At 45.5% G+C, this 18,216-nt stretch overlaps 1 protein-coding gene across 4 annotated transcripts in view; it reads left to right on the forward strand.

Moving 5' to 3' along the window:
* LOC103678822 (kalirin RhoGEF kinase) overlaps positions 1-18,216 on the forward strand; it is a 453,600-nt gene that overhangs the window by 47,648 nt on the left and 387,736 nt on the right. For 2 of the 4 annotated variants that reach the window (XM_040621338.1, XM_040621340.1), the window contains exon 1: positions 16,718-16,784. The exons of the other annotated variants lie outside the window; for them this stretch is intronic. In XM_040621338.1, the coding sequence (XP_040477272.1) occupies positions 16,718-16,784 (67 nt within the window). Of the gene's footprint in view, positions 1-16,717; positions 16,785-18,216 lie in introns of those variants that run through there. 4 annotated transcript variants of the gene reach the window in all.

Here is an 18,216-nt window from a genome sequence, read left to right on the forward strand (position 1 = left end):
GGAAGAATCACTTGTATTTATTTGTCCTACTATTTACCTCTGGGAAATACCCAAATAAGTGTTTACTGCATCATCTGCATAATAACCCTCCACATATTTGAAGGAACCTATCTCCCCATAATCTTGTCTTGAGGTTAAACAGTCATGGTTTCTTCAATCATTATTCTTTTTTGTTATGTTATGTTATGTTAGTCACCATTCAGTACTTCATTTGTTTTTGATCATTATTCTTAAGACATGCTTTTTAAAACTCTGCATAGACATATCTTTCCTCTGGTTGCATTTGACTTTGCCAGTGTCCCTGCCTAATTGTGTTGTCAGGATTGGATCCAACCCAGTGCTGCAGACATGACCAGCTTAGTGATCCCTGGTACTTGCAGGCTGTCTGCGCACCAAACTTGAAATGCACTCTATGTAGTATGAATTAGCTTTGTGCAGTCTTTCCACAGTGCTGACCCCTTTTAGGTTGAAATAGAAAGCCCAAGAATTTGTGCCCTTCCTCATATTTTTTAACTTCTTTTTTTAAAAGCGAAAAGCAAGACTTGACTTTAAAAAGAAAGCTAAATTACACAGTTCAATGCCATACATTCTGAATTTCAGATGTTGCAGGTACCCTTTCTGACTCCATAACAACTTAGTTTCTCTCTAGAGGTAGATCCTGGTATCAGTTTTTAGGGACCCTTCTCTATGCATTTCTGTATAAGTAAATTTGTAAATTTCTGTGTGTGTGTGTGTATGTCTGGGGTTAACGTATCATTCTTTTTATGTCATTCTGCAACTTTTTCTTCTTGCAACAGCGTATTTTGAACGTCTTCTGCATAGTATTTCTCATTGTGGATATTCCATAATTGACTTGGCAGTTCTTCTATTGTTTCTGTTTTTTGCTTTTATATATATATATATATCAACAATGCAGCAGTGAACTTCATAAGCAAGCATTCACGTGCACATGTGTTTCTCTAGGGTAGATACATAGGACTGGAATTGCTAGATGAGAGATATGTACATTTCTATTTTAAAATGTTGTTTTCTGACATAAAATTTGCCTTTGTTAATATTGACCTAGTATTCAAATCTGCTGAAATAAATTTACATATTGATTTTGTTCATCTATTATAGTATTAAGCCCGCCATACCAGGTTTTGTATCATCTGCCCATGCTATAAGCATATCTTTTTTTGTCATCTTGGGAAATAATTTTTTAAGAAAATTTAAACACAGCAATCAAAGAAGAACTTTGTGGCCATCACCAGCTTACTGTATTCTAGTAAACACTCTTTAGACCTTGTAGTATATCTGGCTGCAGTCCCCCCCAATGATACTCTTATCCTGTTCATTTTTCATTATCTTATCTACAAGAATATTGTGGAGGACATTTGTCAAAGGTTTAGCAGATATCCAGACACACACTCTGTGACATTGTCCTGACCACTCATTCTCGTGGGCTTGTCATGGAGGAAAATGAGGAAGGTACACATTGCTCCAAGGCAAGTGTCGCTTGGAATAGGTCTCAGTAACACTTTAATGAGCAGTGGTTTTTTGTATCTCCATGTAGGGGTGCTTTCAATCTCAGAGATATCAGGACGAAATAAGCTGTCTGTCTCCAAATTGCCCTTCTTACCTATATGTTTCCAAACCAGTTGGTCTCCTAGGGAGACCGTATCTGATGGCAGAGACACAGCTGCCTTGGTGACAAGCTCTGAGTGCCTAGGGTTGTATTCCCAATGTTATTCAGACTAATTTGTCTGCCCTGACACAGTATATGGAGGTGTATTCACACGAGCGCACCCACAGGCCAGTGTGAATGTGTATGTGCATCGATCCACCCAAAGCCAACCGTGCATGTTTTCTCTCTCTGGTACTCACGGTAAAAGGACATTCTCTGAGTCACAGGGCTTACTAGCTTACTCTGCATTATCCACAAAAAGGATGGAAATGATGGGGCAGACAATTTCCCGTTCACTTTCGTCTCATGAAATTCATGATATGACATGCCACAGATAACCCTCAAAATGGTAGTGATGGTGGGACCAGAGTCCTGGCATGGATGATGGAGGACAGAGGTAGCGTGGGTCTCCAAAAATCACCCAGAAGAGCTGTGCAGTCACACTGCTGCGGCTGCAGTGGGTGGCAGTGCTCCGCAGTTCCCTGCTCCCGGGGCTGGGGTTTGGAAGAACGAGTGTCCTTCCGGAGGTGGGCAGCCTTGGACTTTTCATTGACGGAAAGATCTCATGTTGCCTCATTTTTAGGGCAACCAGGATGGAAAACATAACCTCAGGTATCTATGATGTAACCTCAAAGGGAAAATTTGCTTTGGCTTTTACTTACTATAAGTAGAAATTCTGTTTCCTTTTTTTCCTTTAGTGAGCTTGAGCTATCAAAGGCTTCTGGCAAAGTCATAGCCAAGTAGATCTTCAACATCCCAGAGCAGGCTTTATGTTGTGGGTGGGGTGGTGGTGGTGCCCATTCTGCTTCATTAGAGAAAAGTAGAAGGAACAAAAAACACTCCTTTAACTCTTGATATTTCTTTTTTCTTTTCCCTTAAGCTGCTAAACAAAACAAAAACTCTAAAAAAACATATTGAGAAATGCAGAATGGTAGGAATGATATAAAATGAGTGACTTGTTCCCCATTTGTATCCCTCAGTGTTCCTTCACCCCGGGCAAGGCACCGTGCTAGGTGCTTGGTGCCCAGGGCAGACAGGAGTGGGATGAGATATAAAAATACACTATGATAAAATAAACTATGATCTCTGTTTGTAGTTTACAGTCTATTGAAGATAGTCTGCAGACAGCATGGATATAATGACTGACCAGTGTTTCTCTTGAAAGAGGTAGATTGATACTTGGATAAATAAACCATCCTTATAAAGAAAGCCCACCTTTTGTTTTTCTTAGGTCATGCAAAGCTACATTTATTCTTCACATGCAGGGTTCTTAGGTCTTAGGAGTCTTAGGTTCAGGGCTTTTTTGTTGCTTGGTTCAAGTTAACCATGCCTACTCTAGGCAAAGCTGTGATCCCCTCCAAGAGCCACCGTTTCCTTCTTGGGCTGAGTGTGTTTTCTTGAGTTACTGCTAGAAGGCAGAAACTGCACCTGCGACCATGAGTTTCTGGAGAGCAGCCTGGGTGTTCTGTCCTTCATGTATTTGCAAGCATCGTCCAGGATATGACACAGAGTAGCCACCTAGTAAATACTTAAGTGCATGAAAGCTGCTCTTCACCTATGTCTCATTCATTCATCCTTTCATCAAACACATAGTTATCGAGTGTCTTCTCTGTGCCAGGCACTAAGGATGAAGGGGCCTGGTCGAGGAGATAGACATGTAGATGATTGGAATAGAGTATGATACCAGGGATGTACAGGGTGTGATGGGTGCATATGCAGGGACACCCAGCCCATATAAAGGAAGACTTCCTAAAGACTTGAAGAATTAGCACAGAGAGCCACATGATGATAGGGTGGGAAATAATGTTCCAAAGCGTGGAAGAGCATATGCAGTGGTACAACGGGCAGAGATAGCTTAGCGTGGAGAGCGAAGGGTCATAATCATAACGCATATGTAGTACTTAGTTTGTGCCAGGTACTTTTCTGAGCCCTTTATATTTCTTAACTTTAAAACCTTTTTTTTTTCTTAGAGAGGGGGAGAGAGGTGGGGAGGAGCAGAGGGAGAAGGAGAGAGAGAACTAAGCAGGCTCCACACCCAGTGCAGAGCCCAGTGTGGGGCTCAGTCTCACAACTCTGACTTCATGACCTGAGCCCAAATCAAGAGTTGGACGCTTAACCGACTGAGCCACCCAAATGCCCCTAAAAACATTATTTTCATCCTCATTTAGATTAAGTAACTTGATCAGTTTTACACAACTAGTAAGTGGTAGAATTGGTGTATGATGTCTTGGTGGTGATAGAGCATTTAAGTCTGTGGGGCGGGGGGCATTGATTTCCAGTGGGAGTGCTGACACACTGTCGCATACGCATAGGTCCTGTGGTAGTAATCTGCTTGGAGAATGTCTAGGTAAGACTGGCAGGGCTTCGGGTGCGTCCTAATTGTTGAATCTGCTCTCGTCAGGCAGATAATGAGACTTTCCTGTGCCTCGGTGGATGGTTTTGTTGTGTCTTGTCCTCTGTGCACAGACTGCAGAGGAGAACATCCTCACCTTCTGAGAGAGGATGGACTTGGGGCAACAAAGAACAGTTTAAGCGTGGATGAGCAAACTGCATCTTCACTTTCATCCATAAAAGGGGAAGTGGTTTAAAGACCTTTACCCGGAAAGTGGACAACCTAGTCTTAGGCCTAGGCCAGTGTGTGATTGGCAGGGCTGTAGGTTGTGAGGCATGGGTGAGGAAGAAGGCTATCTTGATTGATTGCCAGCTCAGCCCCTAGAGAATGGTCCTGAAAGGGGGTGGAGGTATTGGTTCTGCTTCTTCTCTTCTCTTGGGGTGCGGGTAATCCTTCCCAAGTCGTCAGCACCACAGGCCTTGTGCAGCCCCTCCCTGGAGCAGGTCACGGTGCCGGGCCCCTGCTTTTCAAACACACATCCTTTCCCCAAAGCTTCCCCATGACCACTTCCTCTGAACCCCCACAGGCAGACGCTGCACGGAGGGGTGTCCTCAGCAGCTTTCTCACTGCCTCTGCCACTCGTGCAGGAAAAGCACACGGACTGCACATTGGTGTTTGGAAAAATTAATGCTTTCAAGATGAGCTCCACACAGTCTTAGCACGTCTCTCTCTCTCTTTCTCTCTCTCACCAGCTGAAAGAAAAGAAGCATTCTTAGACAATTACTCCCTAAGGGAGCCCAGGGACTGGCTTTGTTTATTGAGTGTTTTTAGTTACAACACGTGAAGTTCTGAGATTTTTTTTGGTTTGAGTTTTTTCCCCCGTTTTTGTTTGCAGGGATAGGAAAGATGAGTGAATTCCCAATTAATAGGGCATTTCAAAATTGTGAGAGGCCAGTTCTTATGTGGCCACAATTGCTGAGTCCTCAGGATAAGGAGCTCCATCAGACCTGACAGCTGGAACCCAGCCTCTGGGCTTACTTCAGGCCTACATTGTACCCAGATGTTCAGAGCCTTCCATCTGCAGCTGTTTGGGTCTACATCTCCACCTGTTGGGGGCTCCTTCTCCCTCCTCAGACTCACCATGCCTTCACCTGGTCTTCTGAGAGACACGGCACTTAATGACACGGTCACACTCTGCTGTCACCCTCCTTCACCCCCAGCCACGTCCCCACCATCAGCTCCGTACAAGCCAAGTCTAACATTCTGCGCAGAGGTGGCAGTTCTGCAAGAGTCCGAGTTCGTGAGTCACAGCCCAGTGTACAAGGGCAGGGATGGCAGGCGGGAGAGCTCGCCTGCTCACGACTCTCCCTGCCTTGTCCTGGCAGACGCCACTAATTGACGGCACCTCTCTTTCCACATCCGTCCTGTGCGTGGCCCCGGAACTTTTCTTTTCTTCTTTGTCTCAAAGATACTTATTAATACAAAGGGGAAAATAGTAACTTTATTTACCACGAAGCTCTGGACAATCACTGCCCCTTGGTTGGAATGGGTACTTGACATGTAGTTGCCGTCTCTGACTGAAGTCCCACAAGGTGTCTAAGTGGCCATGAAGGGAAGAGGCTGAGGAGAGTTGGGGTTTTACTGAATGCTGGGTAGGCTCACAGAGCGGCCATCTGCAATCTGGGGGTGAGCCCAGGGTGTGGAGTGAAGTGGGGGACAAACTGCATGTGCTGGCCAGTGGACAGGTGCACGAGTCCAGGGAGCTGGTTGTTATGACCTGTGGGTTCTCTGGAGACCATCCACGTTCCGGATCCCGGGAGTGGGACGTGAAGAAGGAGCTTGCTGTCCTGGCCCTGAGGAGCACCCGTTTTTCAGAAAAGGCCTGAGCTGCTACTTCAGTAAGCCTGAATAATCAAATACCTTGGATTACCAAAGCTACAAATGGTCAAGGTAAAAAATTATAGCAACATAAAATTTTATAAAATACAGTTCTCTAACCACCTTCTCCCGTTCCCTGGATAACCACTGTTAACAATTTTGTTATAGCCTGCCAGAACTCCTATGCATGTTGAAACACATACTCATAGTGTGTCTATGTGTTTTTATAGAGCCATAATCTATGTTCACACAAGAATAGGATAATATGAATTATTTCAAATTATTTTATAAATTGTATTCTCCTACCCAATGATGTATCATGGACATTCTTTCATGTCACTACAAATAAAACTGCTTGTCCTTTTTAATGGTTTCAAGTATAACCTAGATTGTATTGTAACTGTATTATAATTTGTCTTACTAGTCCCAATTGTTGGACATTTAGATTATCTTTTTTAAGTTTTTTGAAAAGATTTTTATTTATTCATTTGAGAGAGACAGAGCGAGAGCACAAACGGGGGGGGGGGGCGAGCGGGAAGCCTGACAAGGGGCTTAGTCTCAGGACCCCAAGATCATGACCTGAGCTGAAATCAGACACTTAACTGACCGAGCCCCCCAGGGGACCTGCCTCCCTTTTTTGGCTGTTACAGAATGCAGTGCATTGTGTAAGTGCAATAGGCGAGAGTCTTAGAAATAGGGCTGCTGGGTGGAGGCTCTACACTTTAGAAACGTTGATAGGTACTGTCAAACTGAGTTCTGAAATATTGTATCAATTTGTCCTCTTAGCGGGTTTTATATATCTAGGTCCAGTGGGATAGATCAATGTGGCATGCTCTTATTGCTTTTTTTTTTTTTTAAAGATATTTATTTATTTATTTATTTATTTGACAGAGACAGCCAGAGAGAGGGGGAACACAATCAGGTGGAGTGGGAGAGGAAGAAGCAGGCTCCTAGTGGAGGAGCCTGATGTGGGGCTCGATCCCAGAACGCTGGGATCACGCCCTGAGCCGAAGGCAGACGCTTAACGACTGTGCCACCCAGGCGCCCCAAATGCTCTTATTGCTTTAATCTGCATTTCCCCAATCATTAGTAAAGGTTAGAGTCTTTTTACTCTTTATCAGTCATTTGTTTTTCCTCCTCTGTGAATTGCCTGTTTATATTCTTGACCCATTTTTATAATGAGTTGTTTAACTTTTCCTTAATGTTTTTTAGGAGCTCTTTGTACGTTGGAGATACTAATCCTTTGTATGGTATATTGTTGCACTGTAGCTAATATTTGTCTCCTAGATTATCTGTTAACGTTATTCCTGTTTTTGCAATTTTATCTATTCCTTTTTTTCCCAGGAAGACTAAAAAAAATCCCAAAATTCACACTATTTGAAAATTAATACAATATGAAAAGGTCTTTATATCGCCGTTAAACTTGTCTACCCAGCCCCTTCCCACCATGGGTAACTGTCCACATTAGTTTGTTGCTAAACCTTCCAGTGTTTCTTTTTGCAAATATAAGCAAATTTGAATCCATATTTATTTTACCCCTTTCTTGTCAAAAGCAAGTGAATGCTAACTGTATTGTTCTATGCTTTGCATTTTGAACCCCAAAATATGTCTGGAAGATCTTTTCATATCAATTTATAGAAAGCCTCATCATTCTTCTTTTTAACAGCTGCATAGTATTCCATTGTGGGGGGAAGACCACACATAATTCAGTGGGCTTTTTAGGCTTTTTTGCTTATGTCTGTCCTAAAAGAATATTGAAAACTACATACCACCCCACGCACATTTAAGATGACATTAAACACTTTTTTAAACCACATGTTTAAATGGTTGCAAATCATATATTTCTAGCATGTTGTATACTTTATATAGCTTTAAATATATTTTTTTCAAGCTTTTGGAGCTGCAAATTTAGTGATTGGAAAAGGCAGCTCTTCTTGTCAAAGCAAGCAACCAAATCAGACATATTTACTTCCTGTCAGAGAAAATCTGACTTCTTTTTAAAACGCGAGCAAGCATGTTAATTAGATACCCCCTGTGACAATGCTGTCTTCAGAATTCCAATTTTAAGATGGGTAGATAGGTAGGTAAAAAGATATAGTCCTGAGACTAGCCATGCTTTTGTCTTCTAGGTGAAATAAGGCACAATCCTTTTCAATACTCCATTGGTGATCTCATCCAGTCTTGTGGCTTTAACTGTTCTCCATTCACCAATGACTCCATGTTTCATTTATCTGTTATACTGTGACAGGCCACCCCCGCACTTAGTGGCATAGAACAACAATTTGTTGTTTCTCCTGATTGTGAGGGTTGACCAGGCAGTTCTTCTGTTTCATGTGGTGTCTGCCCAGGTGCTGGGATGGCTGGAAGTTCCAATGTGGCCTCACTCGTGTGGTAGACAGTTGGTGTGAGTAGGGCTGGGACACGCTGGGGTTCTCATCCTGATCTTTGGTTCTCCTTTGTGTGGCCTTTCCATGTGGCTTGGGCTTCTCACCGTGTGGCAGCTAGACTCCAAGAACGGTTTTATTTATTCTTGACCCCATAATCTTAAGAGGTCTTTAAAAAAGTTAGGCGATACAGTCCAAAGATCAAAATTCAACTGGTGTTAAAAGACACACAGTGAAAAGTGTTCCTTCCACTGGTGTCGTCCCAGCCCTTATTCTCCTTAAGGGATTTGTACCTACTTACAGAGATTAAAAAAAAATATGCCTATCCAAGTCAGTATATTGAGCTTTGTGTCTTAATGCTTAGGAGAACTTCCCACCCTAAGACTATAAAAACTTCTCTTCTTGAAGTCATAAGGTTTGTTCTTCTTCATGGCTATCTTTAAGTAGGCTTTCCTGTGTACACGCTACAAGGCCTGACTGATGGGTTTTTAGGGAAGCGATATCATCGGAGGACATGGAAACTCCAGCAGGGAACTCCAGAGTTTCCTACCTCTGCGCTGAGGGTCATCCACACGGGTTTGTATGGGCAGAGTCAAAGCATTTGTCACAATTGAATCTTTCTTAGAACTTTCCAACCTTAGAGCAGAGGGAAGAAGCCTGATGAATTGGGGCAGTCGGGCAAGTTAGATCTAGGAATCTGCTCCTGCCTGAAGGGCAGGTAGGGAAGCTGGGGGTTTTGGTGTTGTGACTTGTCCCTGGTTCAGGACTTCGGAAGGGCCACTTGGCTTAGTATTGTTCTCAGTGGCAAAACTGACACTACGTTTTTCTGTTTTTTTTTTTTTTTTTTTTTTTTTTTTTTTTAAGATTTTATTTATTTATTTGACAGAGAGACGGCCAGCGAGAGAGGGAACACAAGCAGGGGGAGTGGGAGAGGAAGAAGCAGGCTCCCAGCGGAGGAGCCTGATGTGGGGCTTGATCCCAGATCGCCGGGATCACGCCCTGAGCTGAAGGCAGACGCTCAATGACTGCGCTACCCAGGCGCCCCTGTTTTTTTTTTTTTTTTTGTCTTGTTTTGTTTTTTTGTTTTTTAAACTGGTTTCTCTGTCTTAGGCTGTATGCATTGAGAATTCCAACCTGATATGAGTTTGTTTTCTATTGTAGGAGAATGCACTAACTTTATTAAGCACCTAATATGTATTAGGTACAGTGCTTTATATTTTATATATGTTATTTCGTTTGTTTCCTCCTGAAAGTCATTCAGATTTTATAAGATCAATCTTATCTTTACCCAAAAGATGAAGAAAGTTAGATGTACAGAAGTTAAGTGATTTGTCTCGAATTACTCAGCTAGAAAGAGGGATTTGAAATTTGGGATTTAAATCCAGTTGATCTGATTCCAAAGCTCAGGCCCTTGCCCAACACCTAGAAGGCTTCACATTAGCAGTATAAACAGATTAGAAAGAGATTATTTGTAGATTTATGAGAATTAGTTATTTTTAAGAACCATAAACAGAATTCATTTGCTGAAAAGTAAAGCGATCATGGTGACTGATTCTTTTCTTTTTGAAAACGAGAGCCAAGGAAGAGAGAATTCAGATTGGTTAGTATGCAGCTACTCCGGTTCCCCATCCCTGGGGCAGGGGAGCGGGGGTGAGGGCATTCAGGTGAGTCAAATATTCTGATGTGAGAGTGGGTTGCCCTATGGAACACTCACAGATTATACGTTTTCCCCAAAAGAAAAAAAAAACCCATGAGAATATAGAAAAAAATGTTTAGTTCTAGATATATGCTAACCAAAATTTAGTATTTCTTAGATGGGACAATGGGCTCTTTTTGATCCTGTTTAACTTCACATTCATTATTATCAACCCAAGTCATTATACTCTGTTGCCTCATTTTATTGGGGGGATGTGGGGAGGGGAGCTATTTGGAAAAGTTCTTGGAGGAGATGGAGAAGGCATGGGATGAAGAGAGGAGAAAGGGGAGAATTCTCCACAGTAGGGCTCCCTGTGGGCTGGGTGAGGTGTGAGGTTTCAGCTGTAATGACTGACAATGTAGGTTTTCCTGATTCTGTATTGGCGAGCTGTGGGAATTAAGAGATGAGAGGAACAGTTCAGAGAAGCCTCACCAGGGTAAGCAGACCCCAAGGTTGAGGTGCCCTTTGGCCTTTTGAGTCATACCACCTCTTTTGATGGGTGAAGAAACTGTTCGTAGTGGAGGTAAGATGGAGGCAGTACCTCACTGGCTGTGAGCAAAACATAGGAGATAATAAAGAACTCTCTGGGTTGATTACCTAGGTCTCCTGGGTCAGGTTCTGAGGTGTTCTTTCCAACTATATAGTGGCTTTTTTTTTTCTTCTTCAAGAACTACTTTATAATTCAGGTGCTTTAGAGAAGGTACCTATCAGTTAGTCATGTTCTGGGTAGGCAATGGGAGGTCAGGGGAATGAGTTAGGGAGAACAGTGGAGGAACCAGCTCCTGTGAATTGCCTTCCTCAGGATGGCCTTCCAGGCAAATGCCTGTGAGACTCAGGGAAGAGTGTCATGGGTCCTCCTCCTTGCCCCCATTATCCACCGTTACCACACTGCTTATCTAAGGTCCGGACTTCTGTGCCCTGCCTTTTTTTTTAAACAATTGAATTCATTCACTTGTCATTCTAAATCATAATTTGCGCAAATTAAGCTCTTTAATATCAGAACATGTACATACACAAAAATCCTCAAAATAAAATGTTAATTTACTAACAAAATAAGATGTTAATTTAACATCTTTGGTGATGGTAGAAATACACCATATTTTTTTCCATTTCCTTTTTTTAAATTGAGGTATAATTAACATATTAGTCTTAAGTATACAACATAATGATTTGATATTTGTATACATTGCAAAATGAACTCCACAGTAAGTCTCGTTAACGTCCGCCACCATACATACAGTTTTTTTTTCTTGTTATGAGAACTTTTAAGATTCCAAATATGCAATATGGTAATATTAACTATAGTCACTGTGCTTGCTGTACATGACATCTCCATGACTTATTTATTTATGTATTTATTTATTTTAAAAAGATTTTATTTATTTATTTGGCAGAGAGAGAGAGAGCACAAGCAGGGGAGTGGCAGGCAGAGGGAGAAGCAGGCTCCCCGCTGAGCTGAGAGCCCAATGTGGGACTCGATCCCAGGACCCTGGGATCATGACCTGAGCTGAAGGCAGATGCTTAACCGACTGAGCTACCCAGGCACCCTGACTTACTTATTTGATAACTGGAAATTTGTACCTTTTTACCACTTTCACCCATTTGCCCTCCCCCTTTCCCTCTAGTAAACACCAGTCTGTTCTCTGTATTTATGAGCTTGTTTTTTTTTTTTTCCTTCCTTTGAAGCAATATCTTTTGCCAAAATGTAAATACTCCACAAGGGCTAAATGTAATGATCTCATCGTGAAAACCTTAGAGGGGATGAGATTATCATGATACTTTTCACAGACCCAGGATGGGTAAGCTTTGAAGAGGCAGAGAAAGAGGGGATGGGTCTGGCTCTTGGGGCCTGGGGCAGGGGTTTTGGGGTGGCATGCTGTGGTTGGGTATTCAGGGCAACATGGGATTCTCTTGACGGGCACGGGTCGGGGGGGAACTGTAAATGCTCAGAGCAGAGGTAAGGGAGGTATTGTATTTCCTCCAGTAAACAGTTTGCTTTAGGGCCCCGTGCGATGAAAGGTTGTGTGCAGTCTTCATGAGCTGGGGCTCCCCAGCCAAGGGAGAGTTAAAGATCTCCGCTGAGGTTGGAGGTGAGCAAGGATGAAAGCGACACAAAAGCCAGGGCAAAGCAGGCTAATTATCTTCTGCCTTTCCCTCCTGCTGCCCGGCCTGATATTTGAGGTGACATTTAAAGTTATTGTAGAGATGTGCAGTGGAGCCACGGCAGAATGAACGCTTTCTGGAACCTGTGGAGAGATGAGGCTGATTTCTCTGCCTCCCGGCTGGCAGCTTCTCACGCCCTCCATTTAGGGCCCTCTAGTGGGCCTTCGGAGGTGGGGCCTCCCCTTACCTTCCAGGGGACTCCAGTCTGCTTTGGGACTCAGAATCTCCCTCCCTACTGGACTCTCAGGGCGTGTGGGGAGATGGGTACACACTAGAATTCAAGCAGAGGAGTTAAATGAAGTCAGTGCCGTGTGTAAGAGAGGCGAGCTGGGGACAGAATCGTCTGGGGAGCTCGTTAAATATGCAGGCCTCTGGGAGTGAGGCCTAGTTATCTGCATGGATAACAAACCCTCTAAGGTGATTCTGCTGCCCATTAAACTTTGAGAGCCTCTGAGGTAGAGAATGAATGAGGTTAGCTGGGAAAGGCCTCTTGGGAGAGGTGGACTTGAATTTCAGCGTGATAGGTGATACTCGTCGTAGGTGCTGTCCTCAGGTGTGGACCCAGGGAGCCTGTTCACCTGGGGACACCAGGCTGTCCTAGGAGAGATTGGTAGGGGTCCTTCCCATCCCATGGATGGTGTCCTGGAGAATGTGCTGCTGCAGGCTTCCCTTCACCACTAGGGCACTCATCGCCAAGGGGACAGAAGTGGTGTGGGAGGTGGCTGAGGATGGTGTCTGCTGGAGTGTTTGATTCATGTTGCAGCTGAAGCACAGCTTGCAGGGCAAAATGGCAGCCTGGTGGAGCTCACTTCCTGGGGCGGGGTGGGGGGAGGAGCGCCATGTTGGCCGATTGTCCCCACGCTAGTGTGCAGCCGTGCTGCCTCCTGTGTGGCCTTCCATTGTCCGATGCCCCGTGTGTCAGAGGAGCTGGCCAGTGCTGCTGTGGGAATGGTGGTCACTGTCCCAGGAGATGAGTGGGAATGATTTGGGACATGAATGGTTCTCTCCTCCCTCCGTGCTGTTTGCCTTCTGCTCCATATACTGTGCCTGCTGTATCTGATCGGAACACAGTGTTTTCATGTTGGGGCGGGTGGAGAGAGGGAAAAAGAACAGTGCCAAGTTAAGGAGAAGGAACACTGAAGAGAAGGCAACATATCTATGATATGACATCGAGTAACCAGTGATCCTGCAAATGGGCATCAGGCCTCTGGAATGGACAGGCTGTTGCTGGGCTGGAGATGCTGCTTGTCTTTGGGGAATATGTCCCTGTAGGCAGCTAGGTAGGCTGGAGGGACTGCACCAATGGGAATGGTCATGCTTGCTTTGACCAGGAAGAAAGAAGCAGCCACTGAGAAAGCATTGTTTAAGACAAAATAACAACAACAAAACTTAATAAAGCTCTGTCCTGGCCAATACCCCGTCCTTTCTAATTGCACTGCAGCTAAATGGCGACTCTCAGAGTTTCTTGGAACGTTTTATTCAACCACTGGAAGGGTTGCATTTACACTGCAGCTTGGACTCTGTGGGGGTTGGAGAAATGAGCAGTGGTGGGCTGTGGAGCTCTAAGGAGCCCAGCTTGATAGACTGGAGCTGGTTTTAGTAAAATTCCCAGCTGAATAGGTTCATCCTGGGCGTGACCCAACAGGTAATACTTATGTTCCTAGGTTCGCGGTTTTGCGGGGGAGGTGTTTACACCCATCCTGTTCTTTAACACATTTATTTCCTTTATCGTTTTGAAAACAAAGCTGTGTGGAATTGCCCTTGGTTTGCAGAGGGAGGGGAACAGGGCCAGCTACTTTCTCCAACCCCAAGAGTGGGACATGGAATAGAGAACTCTGGTCTACACAGTGTCCATACAGTCACTGGAACTGTCTTCCCTCAGCCCATCTCTGTCTGGGTCTCCTGCATGGTGGGAGAGCCATGTGTGCCTTCCTCGGCCCCCCATTTCAGATTTCCCCCAAGCTGTGTTATCGAAAGCCTCCTTGGCATTCTTATGTGGAGATGCTCTCCCTTGGCAGCCACAGCCAGGAGCTAAAGAAACGGGTGAAAGGCCACTAGTGAGGCCTGCTTGCCCGTGGCACGGCAGAATGCCCTGGAGGGGCCTCCTGTTGGGAAGCAGCCCTGTTCCCCAGGTCCTGCCCTTCTGTGAGGGCTTCCATCGTTCTGGGAAACATGTCGCAGTTTCTCAGGGAACTTCCCAGAGCCCCAGAAACTCTCTTTGGGAGGACACGGATGGAACATATCTCTTTCTCAGCCCAGCTACCAACTAGGCACTTCACTGTAAGCAAGTTGTTTAACCTCTTGGAATGTGGGTTTTCTCTGCTGTAGGCTGGGGAAATGATCCCTGTCCTACAGACCTTGCAGAGCTGCTCAGAGACCCAGAGGAGATGATGGATGTGAACATACTTTGTGAGCTACAAAGTACTGGCTACACCTGGATGATGGATTTTGTTGTTCGTGAAGGAAGGGGGAGGCTCCCGGGTCTGTGCACTTCTGTCTGGAGAGAGGAGGGGCTTGCATTCTTGTGTTAACTACAGGCTGGAGTCTTGTCCATTTAAGGTAATAACAAAATAATCCTAACGGATTCTGAGAGGTGGCTTTCAGGCAGTGTGTCTGCTCAGTCCCACTGCTTCCCTTTCAGAAGGAACCCTGAGGCAGTGGTGGTGCTGATGCAGGGGCAGGGGGTGGGGGGAGATTGTGGCTGTGCTCATTTTCTCCTCTCCCTCCCTGCTAGCTCTTAACCAACCCCCAGCCGTCCCCCCCACCCCCAGCCTCCTCCTCAGTCTGAGTTCTGTCCGAATCTGTGGCCTGTCTCATCTGGGAGGTCTAACTCCCGGGAAGGGCAGAGGGAGGAGGACTGCTCCCACCAGCTGCCCAGTGGAGACCAGGAGGTCAGGGAAGCTAACATTTCTATCAGGACAGTGAGAAGGCATTGCTGGTATGGACTGGGCTGAAACAAAAGCTGTGATGGGTGTGGACATGGCTGCTGGGTAGTTTTTAGGCTTGGAGAACAAAGTTGTCCCAGACACCTAGAGTCCCCTTGGGTTTTACTTCTGTGAGCAGGACTCCCAGTCACCAGGCGCACAGCCTCACCGTGTGGGTGGCCAGTCCACTGTGAAATGGGCTCCAAGCAGGGCAAGCACAGAGAGCCCTATCTTCTTCCTGCAGGCCTTAATCAGTGCCCAGGGAATGAGGCACCACAGTGCATGCCTCTTGCCATTAGAATGAAATCGTGTGTAAGGAGGGCATGCGATGTGATGAGCACTGGGTGTTCTACGCAACTGATGAATCACTGACCTCTACATCTGAAATTAATGATGTACTGTATGTTGGCTAATTGAATTTAAATAAAAAACAAACAAAAAGAATGAAATTGTGTGGCATTCCCAGACTCACTTGCCTGTTCATTTGTTTAGGTAGTAAATACTCGAGCACTTGCAAAGTTCAAGGCACTATACGAAGTACATTGGGGGATACAACGGCGATTTCAGAGCACTTCCTATCTGCATGGATTTTGTGATCAAATAAGGGAGCAGAGTCTTATACAAGGAGCAAGTGAAATGGAATATAAAGGGGAAGACCAGGGACGGCAGCTCATTTTGTGGCATTTGAATAGACATTGGGAAAATCAGAGGAAGCCATGCTGCTGGCAGGAAGAGTAGGAGCAAGGGCAGGGAGGTGGGAAGCCATGGGATGTATAGACATGTGGGAACAGAGAAGCTGGCGAGAAGGAGAGGGGTTGGCGGGGAAGGGGGACAAACACTTGACACTGCTCTCCCCTGAATGCTCTACTAGAAATGGCGCATTCTTCCTTTCCTGAGAACCTCACAATACTTCTGTGGGGCAAGTGCTCTTCTCTCCTGTTTGCAAGGAGGAAGCAGGGGCTAAGGGAGTTGGAGAAACTTGGTTGAGGCCAGGCAACTGTTAAATGGTAGCAGAATTTGAACCCATGACTGTGTGACCCCAGAGCCTCTGCTGTCTCCACTATAACAGGATCCCCGAATGGAGATAGGGAGAAAGGGTTTGTGGCCTTTTTCTGCTCCTGTGGGCCTAGCATTCTTGGGCAAGAGTGTCTGTGGTCCCTGTGGAGTGAGGGAGTGAAGCTCTGGGTTTTCTGGGCTGGACTTAGAGTCTTGGATGGCTGAGCTCCTGACTTCCTACCATAGTCCCATTAGGGGAGCAACTGGCCTCTGGTATGGGAGGCAGGGGAAGCCAGGATGGTGGGAGATTCTGGAATGAAATTCAAGACATGGCCTAGACTGTGGATTTTCATTCCCAAGTCCTCCTCTCACCTTGCCTCTTTGTGACAGCCCTCCCTGGCTTCCCTCCCCCTGTATCTCTGACCTCCCCTTGGGCCCCTGCAGGCTAGGTCTGCACAAGGCTGCGGTGTTCTGCGCTTGTTCCTTTGTTGCTGTGAAACGGCTCCGGCACAGTCAGCCTCTGTGTGGGAGGACTGGTGGCTGTCTTCGCAGGCAGGCATTTGCTCAGAGCAGGCTGCGCGCGAGCCCAGCGTCAAGTAATTCCGGCCTTCTCGACTCGGAGCTGGTGGGATGAGGCTCTGCTGAGGGACTGGCTGTGAAGGATGACTTCAGGGTGGGATGACGGACCGCTTCTGGGACCAGTGGTATCTCTGGTATCTCCGCTTGCTCCGGCTGCTGGATCGAGGTATTCCTGAGTGAGTGAGTGAGTGAGTGAGTGTGTGTGTGTGTGTGTGTGTGCGCGCGCACACGAGAGAAAGAGAGAGAGAGAGAGAGGCAGAAACAAACACATGGACAGACAAGGAGCGCGGGGAGCAGGGAGCAAGAAGAGAAAGAACAGGGAATGAAACAGGAGAGTAGCCAGCCTGTGGAAAGTAAAGAAAGGCTGTTTTTCTTGGGACATTTGTGACCCAGCTGGGAATTGGCAGCACAGGGCCATTTGGGGAGCATCTGTATATCAGGATCTCATTTCTTGCGGGGTTTTTTTTTTTTTTTTCCCTTTTAATCAAGCTCTGTACCGTAGTCAAAGAAGAGTTAAGCCCTGTGTTGCAGGGCTTTCGATAGAACACTCTGAGAAGCAGTGTAGCAAGGAGAATGGTCCCTGCAGCAAGAAGCTGGGGGCAAGCAGATGTAGGACCCTAACAAATCTCAGCTCTGCCACTTACCAGCTCTGTGATTTAGGCTGATTTATGTGACTTTTCTGAGCTTGTTTCCCCATCTGTAAAATGGGCTTGGTAAGACCTATTTGCTAGGGTTGCTGTGGAATTATTCTTTAATTTATACCTGTGATACACGTGATGTCTGGTGCATAATAGGTGCTTCGTAGTTATTCCTTTCCTCTTTACACACCTTTCAGCATCATGTACAGCGCCTGTGCTGAGGACAGCTCCCTTTGTGGATTATCTGTAGATACAGCTGGTTCAGAATTTGTAGTTTGTAGAAAGAGAAGGGAAAGTCAGTTTTACTCCTCTGGTTAATCTGACTGTAATACATTTCACCGTCACATGTTCATGTGACTTAAATCTCCTGATAATGTGATGCAAATCCAGATATTCTGTTTTAAGGAAAAGCCACTGTTAACTTGGTTGAGTAATTGATTTTTAAAAATGTGGAGTGCTATTTTTAAAAGCTTTGGCTCTTTTAAGAGGTTTCGGCAAGAATGAGATCAAACCCCTGATGGAAAAGGTGGTCCTGGGGAAGCCCTGCTATCTACCCCAAGGTGGATTCCTCTCCAGGGGGAACGTTCTTACAGATGCCAGGAGGTCAGTACCAGGTGAAGCAGGAAGCTGCAGAGAGCAGGTGAACCAGGGCTCTTATCGGGGAGAAATCAAAGATGGAGGAAACCAAACCAGCACATGCGAAAAGCAGTCTCTTGCTGGCACTGAGAAACAGGCCAGAGGGAGCCCAGACCAGAGAGGAGATGAGAGTGTCAAGAGAGCCAGAACTTCTTACAGGTGGAGATCTTGGATGAGGCGATGGGGAAGGAGATTATAAGTGTGAATCCCCCTTATCTGTGTGGACTCAGGCAAGTTACTTAAACTCTCTGTGCCTCCTTTCCTTCATTGTACAAAAGGGTGATGATGGTGGTGATACTCGCAGCACTGACTCAGAGGGTTCCT

The sequence above is a fragment of the Ursus maritimus genome, unplaced genomic scaffold (genome assembly GCF_017311325.1).
Source record: "Ursus maritimus isolate PB19 unplaced genomic scaffold, ASM1731132v1 scaffold_4, whole genome shotgun sequence".
Classification (NCBI taxonomy): domain Eukaryota; kingdom Metazoa; phylum Chordata; class Mammalia; order Carnivora; family Ursidae; genus Ursus; species Ursus maritimus.